Source organism: Candoia aspera, chromosome 2, assembly GCF_035149785.1.
Source record: "Candoia aspera isolate rCanAsp1 chromosome 2, rCanAsp1.hap2, whole genome shotgun sequence".
Lineage (NCBI taxonomy): Eukaryota > Metazoa > Chordata > Lepidosauria > Squamata > Boidae > Candoia > Candoia aspera.
In genome coordinates this window covers 126,104,367-126,121,524 of record NC_086154.1, presented here as the reverse complement: position 1 = coordinate 126,121,524, position 17,158 = coordinate 126,104,367, and the positions used below count along the sequence as shown (strand labels likewise).

The window sequence follows — 17,158 nt, the reverse complement described above, 5'->3', positions numbered from 1 at the left end:
TCTACGAGATAGCTAGGAGTAATATCTTGGATTGTCAAAAATTATCCAGTTCATTCAAGATTGAGTTCAGATGTGTGCCAGCCCATGGTCTTAATTACTATGTCTGATTAATAGTTAATTAATTATGATTAATGTATAATGATTATGGTTAATTACATTTAGTGGTTAAACATGTAGTCCTAATCAGTAGTGTTCGAAGACAGAATTCTTAAACCAGGATTATTACATTATTTTTAAATTATGAAAAATGTCTCTGAATGCTCTTTGGAAGACTAAGAAGCTAGGCAGTATAGTGCTTTTAAATTGTCTTTTAAAATAAATAAATAAATAAATAATATTTTATCAAGGGGTTGTATATAGGTTTTTATAATGTTCTTATAAAACATCATTCTGGGAATCATCATCATCATCTAAAGTGAATAAAAATAATCAGTGTTGTTTCCCCAGGATAGAACACCTTGGACTCAACGTGGTCCTTCAGCTTCTGGTTGGAGTTCCCCTTGAAATGGTACATGGTGCCACAAGGATTGGGTTTGTCTATATTGCTGGAGTGGTAGCAGGTAAGTGCTGTGGCTGATACTGGATGACCATCATTACTCTGGGGCTTGTGAGAAAGTTTAGAAGCTGCCCGTTGTTTTTCATGAAATCCTTTCAAAAGGCATTTGCCTTAACATCAGCATTTCTGAAGCAGGGTTGCAGTTCTGAAATTCTTGATCCTGTGCCATCATGAGGTTGTCCATAACAATGAAGCTGAGGGTGAGAGTCACTGTTATTTAAAAAACAATATTTTGTTCATCTACCAGCTCCAGAATTTATCAAGTCTTTTTCCCCTGGTTCTTTGAAAGCTCTGCTTGGCATATAGTGTTTCAACCTATATAGTCCTCTTCTAGGGGCTTAACTGTTAGAACCAGAATGGCCTTTGCAGTCTTCTATTGCTTGACCAGAATAGTGCTTTTCACTATTCTTTAAATCAGACACAGGAAACATCTAGCTAGGGTCTCCTGAGTGGCCTACTGAAGCTCAGGTGGAAACCTGCCCACACAAGTGTGCTTTTCAAGGTCTCTTTCCCTGACAGGCATAGCCCAGATCACTCCAGGCTCTCATCCAGCCCTATGGGATCTGTGATGTAATCCCAGATGGACAGATGTTCCCTACCCTGATTTAGGGTTCATTTCCAAATGCAGCCATAGTTGGGAAATTATGCATAGAAGGTCCAGGAAAGCAAATGTGTTAATGCTGAATTTCTATCAGTGGAAGCCCAAGAATAATCATCTGTGTTATGCTGTCCCTTTATTATTGGAGGTATCTGCTCAGGTCTATTGCTGTACTGGATGCTGGAAAAATATTCCTGTATAAAGGGCTGTGACAGGAGTGGCTGTTTCATACTTCCCCATAGTTTCTTTGATTTACACATATGGCGTGTGCACAAAGTCCTGTTTGGAACCTTCTAGTGCTTACAGAATTGTTTGGGGAGAGCTCCATATCACGCACATACGCCATGACTAGGTGTGGCTCCTGCTGACACTCTTCTATTTGTTTTCAAGTGCTGCAGTGTTAGCACATTCATTTGTGAGCTGATCATCCTTGGATTTTATTGAAATTCCTTACTCTCAGTTCTTCAGCGTTCCTTATTCTTGAAGATACCTCATCCTCCCACTGCAGGCATCTGGCCTTTGTCCCCTTTCACAAATGTCAGTGATGTGGCAACAAGCGCCTCCCTTGCATGGGCATTAATTATATCGTTTTGCCTTGGTGAAGATCATGCGGGAGACCCTTGCAAGAACTGGGAGGCATTGACCAAACAGGTTTGCCACAATTTTATTTCCCATTTGGGAGCCATCTCAGGGAGCAAGCTTTAAGGGTGAAAGACTGTACTCCCTTTTCTTTCTTTAAGCTTCTTATTATGTCCCAAAGAGGGCATTGTGGCTCCCTCATTTATCTGAGAGACGGATAGAATTCTCTACCATCTGCAGAGGATCCTCAGGCCTCTGTTTTGCCACTACCATTTATTAAGGGAACAGTCTTCTAAGAGTCTGACCTGCACAATTCCAACCAGGCAAGAAAAAAAAAGAAAAAAGGGATAAATGCCTTGTTGCCTCTCTGATTCCAGCTCTAGCAACTGTGCGTTCCTCTCCACAGTGGACTTCTCCAACTCTGCTACTACCAGTTCTGTCATCAATGGACTCTTCAATTTGTACTGTTTAGTCATTAGTAGCTCCTCTTCAAGCACACAGATTCATCTGGGAAAGGGAGATGCAGGTCAGTTCTACAATAAGATCTCCTCTTCCAGGTTGCCCTGTGATCCCCCAGGGCGGTCAAAACTGAGGCTTCCTCTTGTTCATTTTGATATCACCAAGATCATAGCTGTACACCCACCTGCACCTGCAGTTCTTCGAGTGGTTAACTGTGAAGTCCTACAACCTGCTCTCCTGCCTTGCCAAGTCTTAGGTGACCTCACTGTTCCTTTTGTCTCAGTCTCAGGAATTGAATGGTCTCCGTAGTAGCTGTAACTAGTCATGTTGCTCATAATGAGGGCAGTGCTTCTGCCAAACAATGCTGTAAGCTCTAGAAGGTGGGGTGCGCTTCAAGCACATACATAACCTGTGTGTGAATTAACAATTGGCTACTCAGAGAACTGGAGGTAAAGGATCCAGTTCTTCTTTTTGTTGCACTTCTAGGGCCACAAAAACAACACTCAGTTTAGGACTTACTGCTCCTTCTGTTCCTCTGAAAGAAATTCCTTGCAGTAAAAAGATCCTAACTTCCTTTCTGTCTTCTCCACTGTTAGTAGTGATCAGCTGAGAATTTTTGGGTAGAACTTGAAAAGGCAACCTAACAGCCCCTCATGCACTGGTTTTTACATTTGTGTGGCATTTGTCATGTTTGTCTAGCTCTTCTGCTGATTTTTGATGAAGATGAGATATTCTTTAAGTTGAAGGATACTGGGTAGGTGAAAGATCAAGAGTTTAATTAAAACAATAAGGCTGAGCAAGAGACAACTTCAAAATACATTTGTAGTATGGCTGGAGCATTGATGCTTTGCTGTTCTTCCTCCCAGCTTTCCCCGTCAGACTTTCTTTTCTTCTCTCTAATAAACACATGACATTTTAACAGAAGCATGGTTTAACTGAGCAGGAATAAGATATTCCCTGCCATGAGAAAATAAACAAAGGTGGAAAGTGTAGTTGTTGTAATTGGATGACAAAATTATACATGGGAGCTCAATAAACACATTAAATCAGAGGATTTGTAGCTTGGAGTCTGGATATCTGATGCTAGTGATGGAGATGTCAGGAATTATGCAGAAAGTGAGGGAGAGAGAGGAAGAGGGAGAGAAAATTAATTTGGACAACTCAATTTGTATAGTGAAAGGGTTTTTCTATGTGGAACATTCCATTATGGAGTTCTTACTTCAGATCGAACTGAACTCCACATTCAGTAGCTAAGTGAGAACAAGTGCCGAGATGAACCATATTTAACCCTATAACCATATCTGCAGACATCACATAGGAAAATCTCTTCATCTTTCCTTTTCCTTGTTATTTGTTACCTACCTAAAGTGTGTCCTGTCTCAACAACAAGGGGTTTTCCCTCTTTAACAGATTTTTGTCTGGAAATGAAAATGACAGGAGGAGTGGTGGGAAGAGCCAGGAAACTTTTACAAACAGAGGCTGGTGTCATCTGGGCCCCTCATAAAATTCTGTAAACAAAACAAGGCAATGGCAAAATAAAAACCCTTTCCTCCCCTATTCGTTTCCTTTTGATTTTCTGGCCTATTCTTGCTTATGATATTCATGAGAACCAGTATGATATAATGGTTAAGATTTTGGTCTTGGACTGGAGAAGCTCAAGATTCAGGTCCCCCGGTAGACGCTGGGGTGACTTTAGCATGGCCGCTCTCGCCCGCTCGCTCTCAGTGCACACTCCGTGCTCTGGAGGTAACATTGCTGCCTTGAACTTCCAGAGGAAAAATGGGATACAAATGCTAATACTAACGATGATGATGACGAAGACGATGAATAATGCTGCAGCAGCTCCTTTTTTGTTTAATTTTAGGGAGGTATGTTATACATTACAGAATAATTACTTTAGCAACAAAAACAATTGGGAATCTTGTAGCACCATCAAGGCACTTTAGTATCGCATGAGCTTTTAGTGATTACAGACCATTATGTGATCATAAATTTGCTAGTCTTCAGGGTACCAAGATCTTTTTTTGTCTGTGCATATAAGCGTGTTATATTCTGTTTTTAAAAGTTTTAAAAGTATGGTACCATACATACTTTCAAATGAATGCATGTATAAAACAGGTTGTAAATGTACAAAAGGAACAATACACACATATATGCAGAGAGAGTACATAAACCTTAACTGACTTTTATGATGTAGGCACATATGTTGTATGGGTGCCATGGTGAATTGGGCTTTGACTCCTCTTCTAGCCTTTTTCAATACTTTTTCCACCCTCAGATACCTTTGATTGGGGGGGGGCACACAACAGGAGGGATTAAAGAATGGAAACAGTCCCATGTGAAAGTTCCCTGGGAGAGCAGCAAGCCATGCTGCAATGTGTTGTGCTTGGGGCTGCCTTTCCCAGAAAGTACAGTTAATCCAGGATTCAGTGGTCCAGGTCATAATTAGCTCCCCACATTGGGAGCATATTGCACTTGTATGGCAGGCCCTGCACTGGTTACTCGTTCATTTCTGAGGACGTTTTGAAGTGCTGGTGTCAACCTCTACAGCCCTACAGGGCTGGCATCTGGGTGCCTCAGGCACTGCCTCCCCCAATTGGTTTCAGCTTGGCCTGTTACGGAGGAGGTGGTTGTCCCAAGTTGCTGGCACCTCAGGCGAACTGAAGTTCAGAGGGACTACTTTTCCATAGCAGATCAGGCAGATCCCCTCCCTGGCAGCTTTCAGGAAGTTACTAGGTTACTCCCCCAACCTTTATTTATAAATAAATAAACAAACAAATAAACCTACTGGTGCTTCAAAGGGTCCTGAAGACCTGGCTTTTTGCCTGGGCCTTCAGCAAGCATGATTGAAGCCCCCTTTTCTTCCTTTTCTTTGTTCCCATCCGGGTTTGTTATCTCTGCCATCTTTGCTCTTTTTTGCTTTGTGTTGCTTTCTTGTTTTAAATGTTTTTAACAATTTGTATACTGCCCAGAGTCACGGGGAGTCAGGCAGCATATACATTGAATAAATTATTATTAATAATAATAATAATAATAGCAGAAGTTTTTCTAAGAGCCTTTCAGTAACATCACCTGCCCTTCGTAGTTGCTTTTATTTTTCTCTCCTACTTTAATTTCATATCTGAGATTTGGATTGTGTGTTATTTCAGTTCTATTGTTGTTTTTACTGTGGCCTTGTAATCACCGAGAGTCATAAAATTGTGGCAGGATAAAAATCAAAAATAAGGCAGGAAATAAATAAATAAATAAATAAATAAATAAATAAATAAGCAAGCAAGCAAGCAAGCAAGCAAGCAAGCAAGCAAGCAAGCCTTTCACATCTGAGGTAACCTGCTTGAAAAGGGGCTGAAGTTCAGAGAGGGAAGCCAAAAAGTGAAACACCGGAAGGAAAAGACACCTGCACAAAAGAAGGAAGTAGCAAGAGAACGGTCAATGGGGGTAAAAAACAGAGGAAAAGAAGAGAAGAATGGCAGACTGAATGTGAGGCAGGGACTTGTGTAAAAGAAAGAGCAGGGAACAACCCTCTCCAGCTTTTCCCTTCCCTCAAAAGATGGTTTTTAGGCAGAACTGTAGTCTCTGTGGGAGATACAAAACCAAAGTTATTGAAGTGACATTGTGCTAGGGCAGCCATTGGCACCTGTAGGGGTAGTATTAGTTGTCTGAGTCTGTGTGGTACTGAGTGAACTTAGGGAGATCATGGGATGAGAGAGAGTCACAGAGGCTGTAGAAGTTCAGGTGAGGGATGAATGGGTGCTAGAGGGGTGAATCCCTTTGGATGGCCAATACTGAGAAGTTAGGAAGGATGGTAGAGAAGAAGACTAGGTGGTTAAGAAGACCACTGACATTACTAGAGCCAGTGGCTGATGTTGGGAGATCCGTGCTTGTAGAGTTGTGGAAATTGTGGGCCAGGGATTACCATGGCCATGGAGAAGGGACCTTGGAAAAGTAATCTGCTGCTGACTGGATGAACCAGAGGCTGAAAGGGCAGAGGGCTGTGGAAGGCAGTAACAAGGAGGAGGCCCTGGTGAAGTGGCAAGGAATGGGGAGAAAGGAGAAGAAACCCCAACAGGCTAAATTTTCTTAGTGACGGGGCAAACAATTTCAGCAGCACTGCTTTCTGTTGGGAAAAGTTGGTCAGAAAGATCTGTTGCCACTGTGCTGTGGCACATTTCCACAATTTGCCAATAAAATCTTTCAAATTTGCCAGAATTTTGACTCTTTATGGGCAGGATTGGAAGCAGTGGCTGGGTAGCATTGTATAGTGTCATCTTGGATTTGTTTTGGCCTGTGGAGAATGATGAAATGGATACTGTACTCTCCGATATGAGTTCTGCCACCTAGGCTTGGATCCATGTCCCACCTGGCTGATTCAGTTGACAGTGCCTCTTTCGGATGGGATTCTTGGGATGAAAGCATTGACAGATATAGTAGTGTAGCCCCTCATGAAGAAGCCTTCCCTAAATATATTAGACAACTACCACTGTCTCCAACCTCCCCTTTTTAGAGAAGGTGGTTGGAAATGTGGTAAGCTTCAATTACAGAATGCTGTAGAGGAAGCAGATTATCTAGACATCTTTCAGTCAGGGTTCAGGCCTAGGTGTGGGATGGAAGAAGCACTGATCCCTCTGTTGGATGTCTTCCATCAGGATCTGAATGAGTGGCATATTGCCCTCCTGGTCCTACTTGATATCTTGGTGATGCTCAATACCATTAACCATGGCAATTTTCTGGCTTTCCTGCAAGAATTAGGGTTAGGGGACACTGTAGTTTCACTTGTTCTTAAAGTGACAAAAGGGAGCGGAGAAGAGAGTGTCCCAGTAGACATTCCCACCTGGAGTGCTGCATGGTGTGGTTCTCTTGCCTCTACTTTTTAACATTTTATTTATTTATCTATCTATCTATCTATCTATCTATCTATCTATCTATCTATCTATCTATCTATCTATCTATCTATCTATCTATCTATCTAATTTATCCCCGCCCATCTCCTCCCGTCGGAGGACTCTGGGCGGTTTACAATAATTGATTAAAACCATCACAATAAATATAAATAAACATCTCTATGAAACTGCTGGGAGGGCTGGCTACTGATTCAGGCTTAGGAATCATCAGTACGCTGATGACACCCAGTTGTATATCTCTACCCTGGACTGGGCCAGAGTTGCTGTGGAAGCCTGAAAGCCATGAAGCCCTGGACAGGATAAACCAGGCTGAAATTGAATCCTACTAAGACAGAGCTGCTGTTTGTCCAGAAATGATATAGCTTATCTGCTGTGCTCGTAATTCTGGATGGCGTGTCATTCTCCCTGAAGGAGCAGGTCTATGACTTGAGAGTCCTCCTGGACCCCTGGCTCCTGCTGGATTCACAGGTAAAAGTCATGGCTGGGGGGCCTTTACCAGGTTCAGCTGAGACACTATTTGTGGCCCTGCCTAGAGCAGGAAGCCCTGGCAATGGTAACCCATGCCACTGCTACTAGACTTGACTACTTCAATGAGCTTTTCATTGACCGGCCTTCGAAGAATACTCAGAAATTGCAATTGGCAGAAAAGGTAGCAGAGCCCCTGTGCTGGTTAGTGAGAGCCACTATAGCCATATAATATCACTGTGGAAACAGCTATATGGATTTCCAGTAGGTTTCTGGGTGCAATTCAAAGTACTGGTTTAACCCCCATGTGATTTTTAAAAAGTACTCCAGAGGCCAATTCTCTTTAAGTAAGCAATTAACAGCTTAAACATAATGGAGCTACTATGACTGTCCCCAGAGCCTGTCCTTTGAGCCAGAAACATAAAATGGAGAGTCAGAGGAATTAAAATTTCCAATACCTTCCACTATCTTTTTCTCTCTCTTGCATGAATATTTTTTCCTAGGTATGAATTTGTTATTAATGCCAGCTTTGACTTTGTGTGCCGTCTCTCCAGTACCTTATTTTCAAACATTTATCAGAAAGGAAGCTCTGTAAACCAGCCCATAGTCTGTCAAGGTGCCCTGTTATGGCATGTTATGTCATGATCAGTGTACTTTTCATTCGATTTCTAAAACTGTTGACAACCACTTGGCTATCCTGGCAATAACTACAGCAAAGACAGTCTTGTTGCAATTAACTTCAATGAATAATCATTCTCCCTGATGTGATTTTTGCAGTATAATTTACCAGTTGGTTGCCCATAAACTGTTGACTGGTTGCAACCTGGAAATTTTTATCCACTTAATCAGAACAACCAAGTGGAAGAAGAAATGTGGAGTCTCGTGGTTTATTATCATGCCATTTTCTTTGGCCTCTGAGCTGGGCACCACTAGTTTCCCTCCCAATATGTTTTCTGGCTACTACACATGATTTAAATGCCTTTTGTGCAGGCAAGTAAAAAGACACTAAACACAGTAACAGTCACATTAGCTCATGATTTGTTTTAATGTTGCTTTATCGAATAGGCTACAATGGCCTGGTGCACACATAATGCTAAGCCATCAATTCTGTTTTATAAACACCAGTGGCTGGGTTCCTACATATGATTTTGCTCAGGGATGGGCTGCATGCAAGCCCCAAATTACTGTTATGTTGCTGATACAGTCCTCTCTTATCACAATTACTAAAAATCAGTGGTGCAGTTTCCCAACGTTTGAGGCAAGAAACATGAATACACTAATGAACATTTAAGGAAAGAACAGGACCTAAAACTTACCCCCTTCCAACTGAGTTTCATCACACCATGTTATCACAGCTCCACCTAGCTTGCGTTATCACCCATTCCACTGTGACCCTCACTCTCCTAAAATATTTTAAGTTCAGCTTTTAAATGTTTGTGAGTCATGAATGCCAAGCACCAACTCATGACCTATTTGTGGTTTCTTGCTGCTTATTGGGGCATTTGAACAGCTTTTGGGGGAAAGAAGATATTGGACTAAGCAGACATTGTTCTGATTCAGCAGGTTTGTTTCTAGGTTCGGAGGGATTGTCCAGCTGTGAGCATATGAGCTCAAATGTTTTATTTCAGCTACTTAACACCATTCCTCTCTTTTGAAAAAGGAGCTGCTCAGAGTGGTTTACAAAATATCAAAAGCATAAAAACAGTCACCAATATTTGAAATACATGCACAAGCTCAGGCTTAAAGTAAGAATATAGACCAGAAGAGCAATCGAGGAATAAAAATTAAGCAATAGCCAAGTCAAATGTCTACTGAAAAAGAAATGTCTTTGCTTGCCAGTGGAATGCACTCTTCTAAAAAAAGATGGTAATCAAAATTCTTGAAGCAGTATAAAAGAAACTGTAAATATTTTTAATACATCTGGCAGGCAGACTTTCTTTTAAACCTATCAGCAACAACCCCCCCTGCCCACTGATTTAAGAATAGTTTGACTGAAACACATTCATTTTGAACCCATTAAATGCTTTATACATTTTTAATGTTTTACTTTTAAAAAATACATTTTACAGATGCCGGGGACATCACACAAAATCATGTAATGGAGCGTGATAGCTGAAAAGGAAGCTGACCTTATCTTTTTTCAAAAGTGATCATTAAAACAATTGTTTCTATGGTGAAAAATATGCATTTTTCCCCTACTTTGGAAAGGACACATTGATTTTCTCTGCAAGAACTGAGTAACAGGAGAAGTTACTGGACAGTAAAATGATTATTAGCCCTTAAGCCACAGCAGATGGCAATACTTACCCAATCTTGGCTGATCTCAAAAAAGCTAAACAGGATTAGATCTGGCTGGGTACAAGACCAAGAGAAAGCCCTAAGGTTTTAGACCAGACTGGGTAATTGAAAAAAAATCTTGGTAGAAGATACTTGCAAACTGTTTCTGTTTTGCTGTTAAGTCAACAACATGTCCATATAGGTTGGGAGTTGAACTCTAAGAATTCTTAAATGCCTTTTTCCAGAAAGTATTCAGAGAAAAGGCAGGATAAGTTGTTTTGTTTGGCAGTCATTTGAACTTGTCTTTTTTTTTTTTTTTTGTATTTTTCCAAGGTTCCCTGGCAGTGTCCATTGCTGATATGACTGCACCTGTTGTGGGTTCATCTGGAGGGGTGTATGCTCTTATTTCTGCCCATTTAGCCAATATAGTGATGGTAAGCCCTGGATTAAACAGAAATGCAGATTGCATTTGAGACTAGAACGCGCTATTCGCTGGATGTGGATTCATTTGTGTGACAGCAGAATTGTTGTTTTCAATCCAGCCTGAACAAACATTTGGTTGTTGTGATTGTTGTTTTCTTTTTCTTGGGCTCATGTGGATTCCCAGCAGGTAGACAAGCATCTCACATATTTCTGTTCAAAAGGACAACCAGGTCTTATTTTATAAATTCTATGAGCATTTGAGAGTTAGTTCTCACAGAATCAATAAAAAATAAGACGGCAGTAACTCTGACCATCACCAGAGCAAGGGGCAGATAGAAACCATTTCCTCTGTGCGAAAGGAGGAACTGGGCAACCCATTTAAAGGTCTGAATATTGTTTCTATATATAAGGCTTGCAAATGCACAGCATGCAGCCAATTCCCAGTAAACGGAGATAAGTCAACAAATTTGGGTCCATTGTTACGTGTTGTTCAACACATTTGGAGGGGTCCAGGTTGGGAAAGGCTAGCCTATGGCAAAGGTACAGCCCAGGGAAGACTACTATTAGATTTTCAGGGGCCCAAAATACACTTCGTTGTTTGTATTCCATTGCAAAAAATTCTCATTGTATCCAGCCCTGCCAATTAAAAATATAAGTATCCCCAGCTTAATGTTAGTGAGGGGGATTCTTAGATGATGAAAATGATGTGTTGCATTTGCCGCTCTAGCATATTCATGACAATATTCATCTTTTCGTTATACTTTGCTTTTCCTTCTGAATGGCAAAGTCCATCAGACCTTTTTTCCTTTCCTGGAATCCTTTGGATAACTGCAAATAATAAAAAATGTCTGTGCCTGTAGAATGAAATGTTCTGGAAATAAATAAAGTTAGAAGAAACGTAAGGCATTTCACCCTTTGGGAAATAATAGACAAATAAACCAAATAAAAATGCAGTATTTAGCAGTAGCTTCTGGAGTCTTCCAACTACCTTATTATCTCCATGGAGAATTGAACCAAAGAAAGCTTTAAAGATACCTTTTCCCCCAAAGACTGGATTGATTTATAGCAGCTTTACGCAACCTGATGACTATCTGAAGTGTTTGTACTGCATCTCCCAGAATTCCTGTCTATCCTGGTTGTGGGGAAATCTGGGAGTGCAGTCCAAACACATCCAGAAGGGCACAAGATTGGGGAGTGCAGGTCATTGACAAAGGGCAATTATGTATGACACAGAAATGCTTACTGATGGTTTAGGTCACATCTTGAATTATTAGCTTGAAGGCCTGTTTGTACCTCTCTGGTGGCCTTTGAGAATTGTCAAATTCATTTCCAGGGCACAACTGTAACCCATCAGTAACCACAGTTACTGATGATACTTTTTCCCATTCTGTGCCATGGAGGGATGGTCCATGCGGTATTACGCCTGATGTCAGCACAGGTCAGTTCAAAACCTGTTTCCATCTTAAAGGTGCCCTTCCTTGGCTTTGTTCGTGGCATCATATGCAAACAAGCAGAGAAGGGGATGGTGCTATGAAATGTGGATTCCATGTGTGTTATTGTTATGAATGTTTTATTTTACAATATGTAGAAATTTCTCAGAATATTCACAATTTGTCATAACATTGTAAAATTTAGGTTCTGTTACAAGATCTTTCCAAATCAGATGGGGACATTTTACTTTTAAGTTTATCACCAGAATTTCTATTGTATGATTTTTTTTCCCTATAGGTCACAAATTCTAGTCATTACCTTCCTCCACTTGGCACATTAAAATATTTCTAGAGCCAACAGGGGGGAACTAACTTTACATGTAACTAGGAAGATGTCTTTATTTTTATAGAAAATCTTGAAAAAATTAAGGAAAAAATTAAGGAAATAGAAGATAAATAATAACTTGCCTGTTCTGCACTAGTATACTTGCAAAATAGGCCCACCTTTTATGAATAAAAATCTCCTTTCCACAACATTTTTTCCAGCAAGTATTTTCTCTTGATCTCATAGTATTTCTAAATTTTCCAGTGATATAATCTTATTTAGAAGTAACCTTGGGTTTCTTTATTACTATAAAGAAAGATACTCCGGTTTTCCAGATAAAATCAAATATTTACAGGCTTTAGTATCTTGCAGCTGAGATTAGAGACAAAATCTTTATTTTGGAGATCTTAAACAAAGTTTCTTTACCAGATTTATCTAAATCTTTTATTATTCTCAGTTTACCAATTTATTATTTACTTCTGAGTGATCAAATGAAGAAATCTTCCAGAAACCCAAACTTACTTTAACAGGTAGTTCCTGAAGAGGAGGAATCACAGTTAAACTCACCATTGTGAATTGGCATTACAGTGTATTGATTTTAAAAGTGCTGAATCTGAATCAGTCCCATCACCTTTGGGGGGCTTGAATCAAAACCAATTGGTTGTAGCAGAATCCAGACCTGAACTGAAGCCAAACTTTTAATGTAGTTTTGGTAGCAGACAGCAATTGTGGTATCAACTCAGCTGTCAAACCAGTCTGCAGTCATAAATTCTAGTCTATTTGAAATGAAGTATTATATTCCAAACCTCTTGACCATTTTTCTGCAATTCATGCATTTGCTTTTTAAAGAAATAGACTGGTAAATCTGCAGAGATGAACTAAAACAGGAAAGGACCAGCTGCTCTTTAATAAATAGCTCTTCCTATTTGTTTGCTTTACTCTCTGATTTCCCAAAGGGTGTTAATAAGGGACAGATGCTGGTGAATTTAGTGAACAGCTATTATATCCAACATTCCTCTCCTTTATAGATTCTCATGAATGTATGCATACAGTTCCTTATTAATATGTTCTCTTGAAGGAAACAAAAAGAGGATTTCAAGAGAGTTATAAATGGGTTTCCTCTTGGACAATAACAAGGAAACTATAAATCCCATCTAATCCATATGATCCTATGGCATAGATAGTGTGATACCTCTTTATCTTGTACGTGTATAACGTATGTATCAACTTGACTGATTTTTCTTCTTTGGGATCTTAAGGCCAGATTCATTGTTCTGTACTATTTTACTTGTATCAGGATATGGTGAAGGTGAAAGGTCCTCTGTGCAGACAATGGCAAACCACCTCACTATAGTCTGCAAAGAAAACGTCGCGAAAGCGGCATCCCCCCAAAGGGTCAGACATCAGGATATACAAGTCTACAATTTAGCTAACAGAAGTTTGAAAAGATTATGAAATATTGTGTGTGGGTGTGTGTACAAACTACACAAACACACACACAATCCTGAGTGGTAGCTGTCACTGTCATAAATGTGTTATTAGGAACACACAAACATACACTGTCCTGGCTAAAGGATGTGTATGTTTGTGTGTTTCTAATAACACAGATATGACAGTGACAGCTAGCACTCAGGACAGTGTGCAATCTTCACAGAATGATAGCATTTGGAATCATGGAGTCTAGCCCACTGCTGGGTGCCAGGATCCAACTCAAAGCATCCCTGACAGATATCTGGCTTCTGCTTGAACCCATCCACTGCTGACCTGTTCTTCCTGTTTGTTTCCTAATGCTTAATTGGAATCTGCCCACCCATAATCCAACCTTGCCTGTTCTTGAAAAGAGCTAGTATATCCCCCTTCAGTCCCTTCTCAAGCCTAAATAGGCCCAGCTCCTTCCATTTTTCTTCACAGAAACTTGTTTCCAGTTCTCTGATCAACCTTGATGCTCTTCTCTGAGTCTGTTTCTGTTTCTTTCAATTCTTCTTAAAAGAACAGTAAGATGCCCAGCATTGGGCTTAGAACTTGGTTTGACTCTAACCAGAGCAGAATAAAGTGGGAAAAAAATACTTCCTGTGATTTGGAAATAATATTTCTGTCTATGCAGTCAAAAATTATACTTTTGACTTAGATTCAATTTATAGTCAACAGCTATTTCAATATCTTTCTTTACAAATATAATTATGAAGCTAGATGTCCTCTGCTTGCATCTGATTTTTGTTTCTTAAGTGAATAACTTTGCATTTGTCCCTGTTTAACCTGACTGTTTTTCTAATCCATCAAGGTTATTTTGAATATTATTTTTCTCTTCTGAACTTTTAGCAATCCCATAGAATCATAAGGTTGGGAGGGACCTTAAGGGCCTTCAAGTCCAATCCTATGCCCAGGAAGGAATCTTCATACCATTCCAGATAAATGGCTGTCCAGCCTTTGCTTGGAACCCTCCAGTGATGAAGCACCTATCATTCCAGGAGACAGGCTGTTCCTCAGCTTAATAGCTTTCATGATCAGGAAATGTCTTATTTCAAGTTTGGATCTCTTTGTAAAGCTTCTGCCCATTGGTTCTGGTCCTACCCTAGGGCACTGTGGAGAATAAATCTGCACCCTCTTTCTGTAACAGTCCTTCAAGTATTGGAAGACTCCTATAATGTCTCCCCTTAGCCTTTTCTTCTTTAGGTTAAATATACCTAGTTCCTTTAACTGTTCTGCATAGGATTTAGCCTCCAAGCCCCTCACCATCTTTGTCATTCTTCTCTGCACTCCTCCTTGTACTGTGATGAGCAGAACTGGACACAGTTTTCCAGGTGTGGTCTGATCAGTGCAGCATAGAGAGGAACTATCACTGCCTGTGATACCAACATTATACTTTTGTTGATGCAGCCCAAGATTGCATTGGCTGTCTTGACAGCTGCAGATATGCTTAATCTGTGGTCTACTGGGACGCCCAGATCCTTCTCACAAGTACTACTGCCAAGCCATATATCATCTGTTTTGTACCTGTGCACCTGTTTTTTTTAACCTAAGTACAAAACTGTACATTTCTCACTATTGAACTGCATATTGTTGCATAAGGCCCAATGCTCAAGTCTTGAAGATCTGTTGGAAGCCTGACCCTGTCTTTCGAGATGTCAGGAATTCCTTCCAGCTTTGCATCATTTGCAAATTTGCTGAGCATCCCTTCTATCCCCCCATCTAAGTCATTTATGAAAATATTGAAGAGCACTGGGCCCAGGATAAAATCCTGGGGTACCTGCATAACTCACTCCGTGTTAATATAGATCTGTTAAGGACCACATGTTGGGTATGGTTGTTCAGTCAACTGCAAATTTATCTGGTGGTGGGATTATCCATTCCACATTATTCCATTTTATGAAGGAGGTGGCTATGGTTAACTTTATCAAATGCCATACTGAAGTTTAGGTGCACTGCGTCCACAGCATTCCCTTGGCCTACAAATCTAGTCACTTTGTCAAAAATAGTGGTAAGATTTGTCTGGCACAACTTCTTTTTAATAAAGCCACACTGGCTCCTAATGATCACTTGTGCTTGCAAACCCATTGCTTAATTTTTCTAGGATTTTCACAGGTACAGATCTCATGCTGATTGATCTGTAATTTCCTGGGCCGATTTCCCCCTTTTTAAAGATTGGAACAACATTAGCTCTTCTCCAGTCTTCTAACGCTTCCCCTGTACTCCAAGAGATCTCAAAGATTGCAGTCATGCCCCAGTTTCTTCAGCATCCTTGGATTCAATCCATTCAATTCCAGAGGCCTGAATTCATTCAAAGCTGCTAGATGTTCTCTCACCAATGCCTTACCTTTCTTGACTTGCAATCTCTTCTGTGACTCCCCCCGCCCCCGATTTGGCTTCAGACAGGTTGGACCATTTTTTCCTTTTATGAAAACACATGTGCAGACTAGGAATTAAGCACTGAGCTTTCTCTCTATTAATTGTCAGCTGTCGCACCCATCTTTTCTAACCAACAGACTAATATCTTCCTTGACTTTCCTCTTGTCATACACATACCTAAATAATGTTTTTGTTGTTGTTATATTAAGCATTCATTGCAGGCTCAGTTCCTTCTAAGTCTGAGCCTTCCTGAGCCCCATATAACAGATTCACCCTATTCTTTAATATTCAGCTTTTGTTATATTCCCCTCTTTCCATTTTTTAAATTTACCCTTCTTTTGTTTCTCCGTTTATCAGACAGCCTCTTTATGCTGTCTCATTACTTTCATCGTGTCTCCCATTTTTGTTCCTCTTTGGTATTATTTGTCTTTGAGCTTTAATGATCCCAACCCAGCTTGTGTCATCTACAAGATTTAGTAATGACTTCATCCAAATTTTTAATAAAAATATAGAAATATAGAGATCTTAAGATTGAATCTTATTGTACACCATTCAGTATCTGTCTCCTTTGATAACTACTGATAAATACTCTGTTTTTTTGAACTGGCTATTCAGCTATCATAATGTCATTTAGTCCACATTTTTGTCAAATGCTTTGCTGAAGTCAAGATATATTATATGTGATTAGCATTCCTACAATCTATTAAGGAAATTATCTAATTTTTTAAAAAGGATGTAAGATTTGTTCTTGAAAAATTCATGTGGATCTGATAGTTACTGCATTGTTTTTAAGATACTTACAGATCAATCTCTTTATGGTCTGCTTCAGAATCTTCCCAACGATCAGTGTCAAAAATATTCATCTGTACTTTCCTGGAGCTTCCTTTCCCCCCATTTTTAAGGTATGGACAATGTTTCCCTTCTTCCAGTCCTCTGGCACTTCGTGAGTGCTCCAGCATTTTTCAGCAATAACCTTTAAAGGTTCAGCTTTGCTTAGACAAATGTGTTCTAGCATAATCCAAAATGAGTCCATTTATCCATTAGCAATGGGGCCATCTCCACTAATGGATTCTTCTGCTACTATGGTACCTGGCTCACTTCCATAACACACAGCACATTCTCTGGCTTATTCTCCTGGAACTATTTTTCCCATAATATTTTTTCCCAATTGAGTTATATAATCTGCAATCTAAAGTGTTATCATTTGTTCTGGTGTGTGTGGTGTTGAGATTGCAGAAACTTTGTTGGAACTTTTTCCCAGTCTTTTCCTTTGATCTCAAGCAGAGGGAGAAGGATTTG

At 40.0% G+C, this 17,158-nt stretch overlaps 1 protein-coding gene across 1 annotated transcript in view; it reads left to right on the top strand.

Moving 5' to 3' along the window:
• RHBDL3 (rhomboid like 3) overlaps positions 1–17,158 on the top strand; it is a 117,917-nt gene that overhangs the window by 86,072 nt on the left and 14,687 nt on the right. The window contains exons 5-6 of the mRNA XM_063293564.1: positions 448–560; positions 10,169–10,269. Coding sequence (XP_063149634.1) covers positions 448–560; positions 10,169–10,269 — 214 coding nt within the window. The remainder of the gene's footprint in view (positions 1–447; positions 561–10,168; positions 10,270–17,158) is intronic.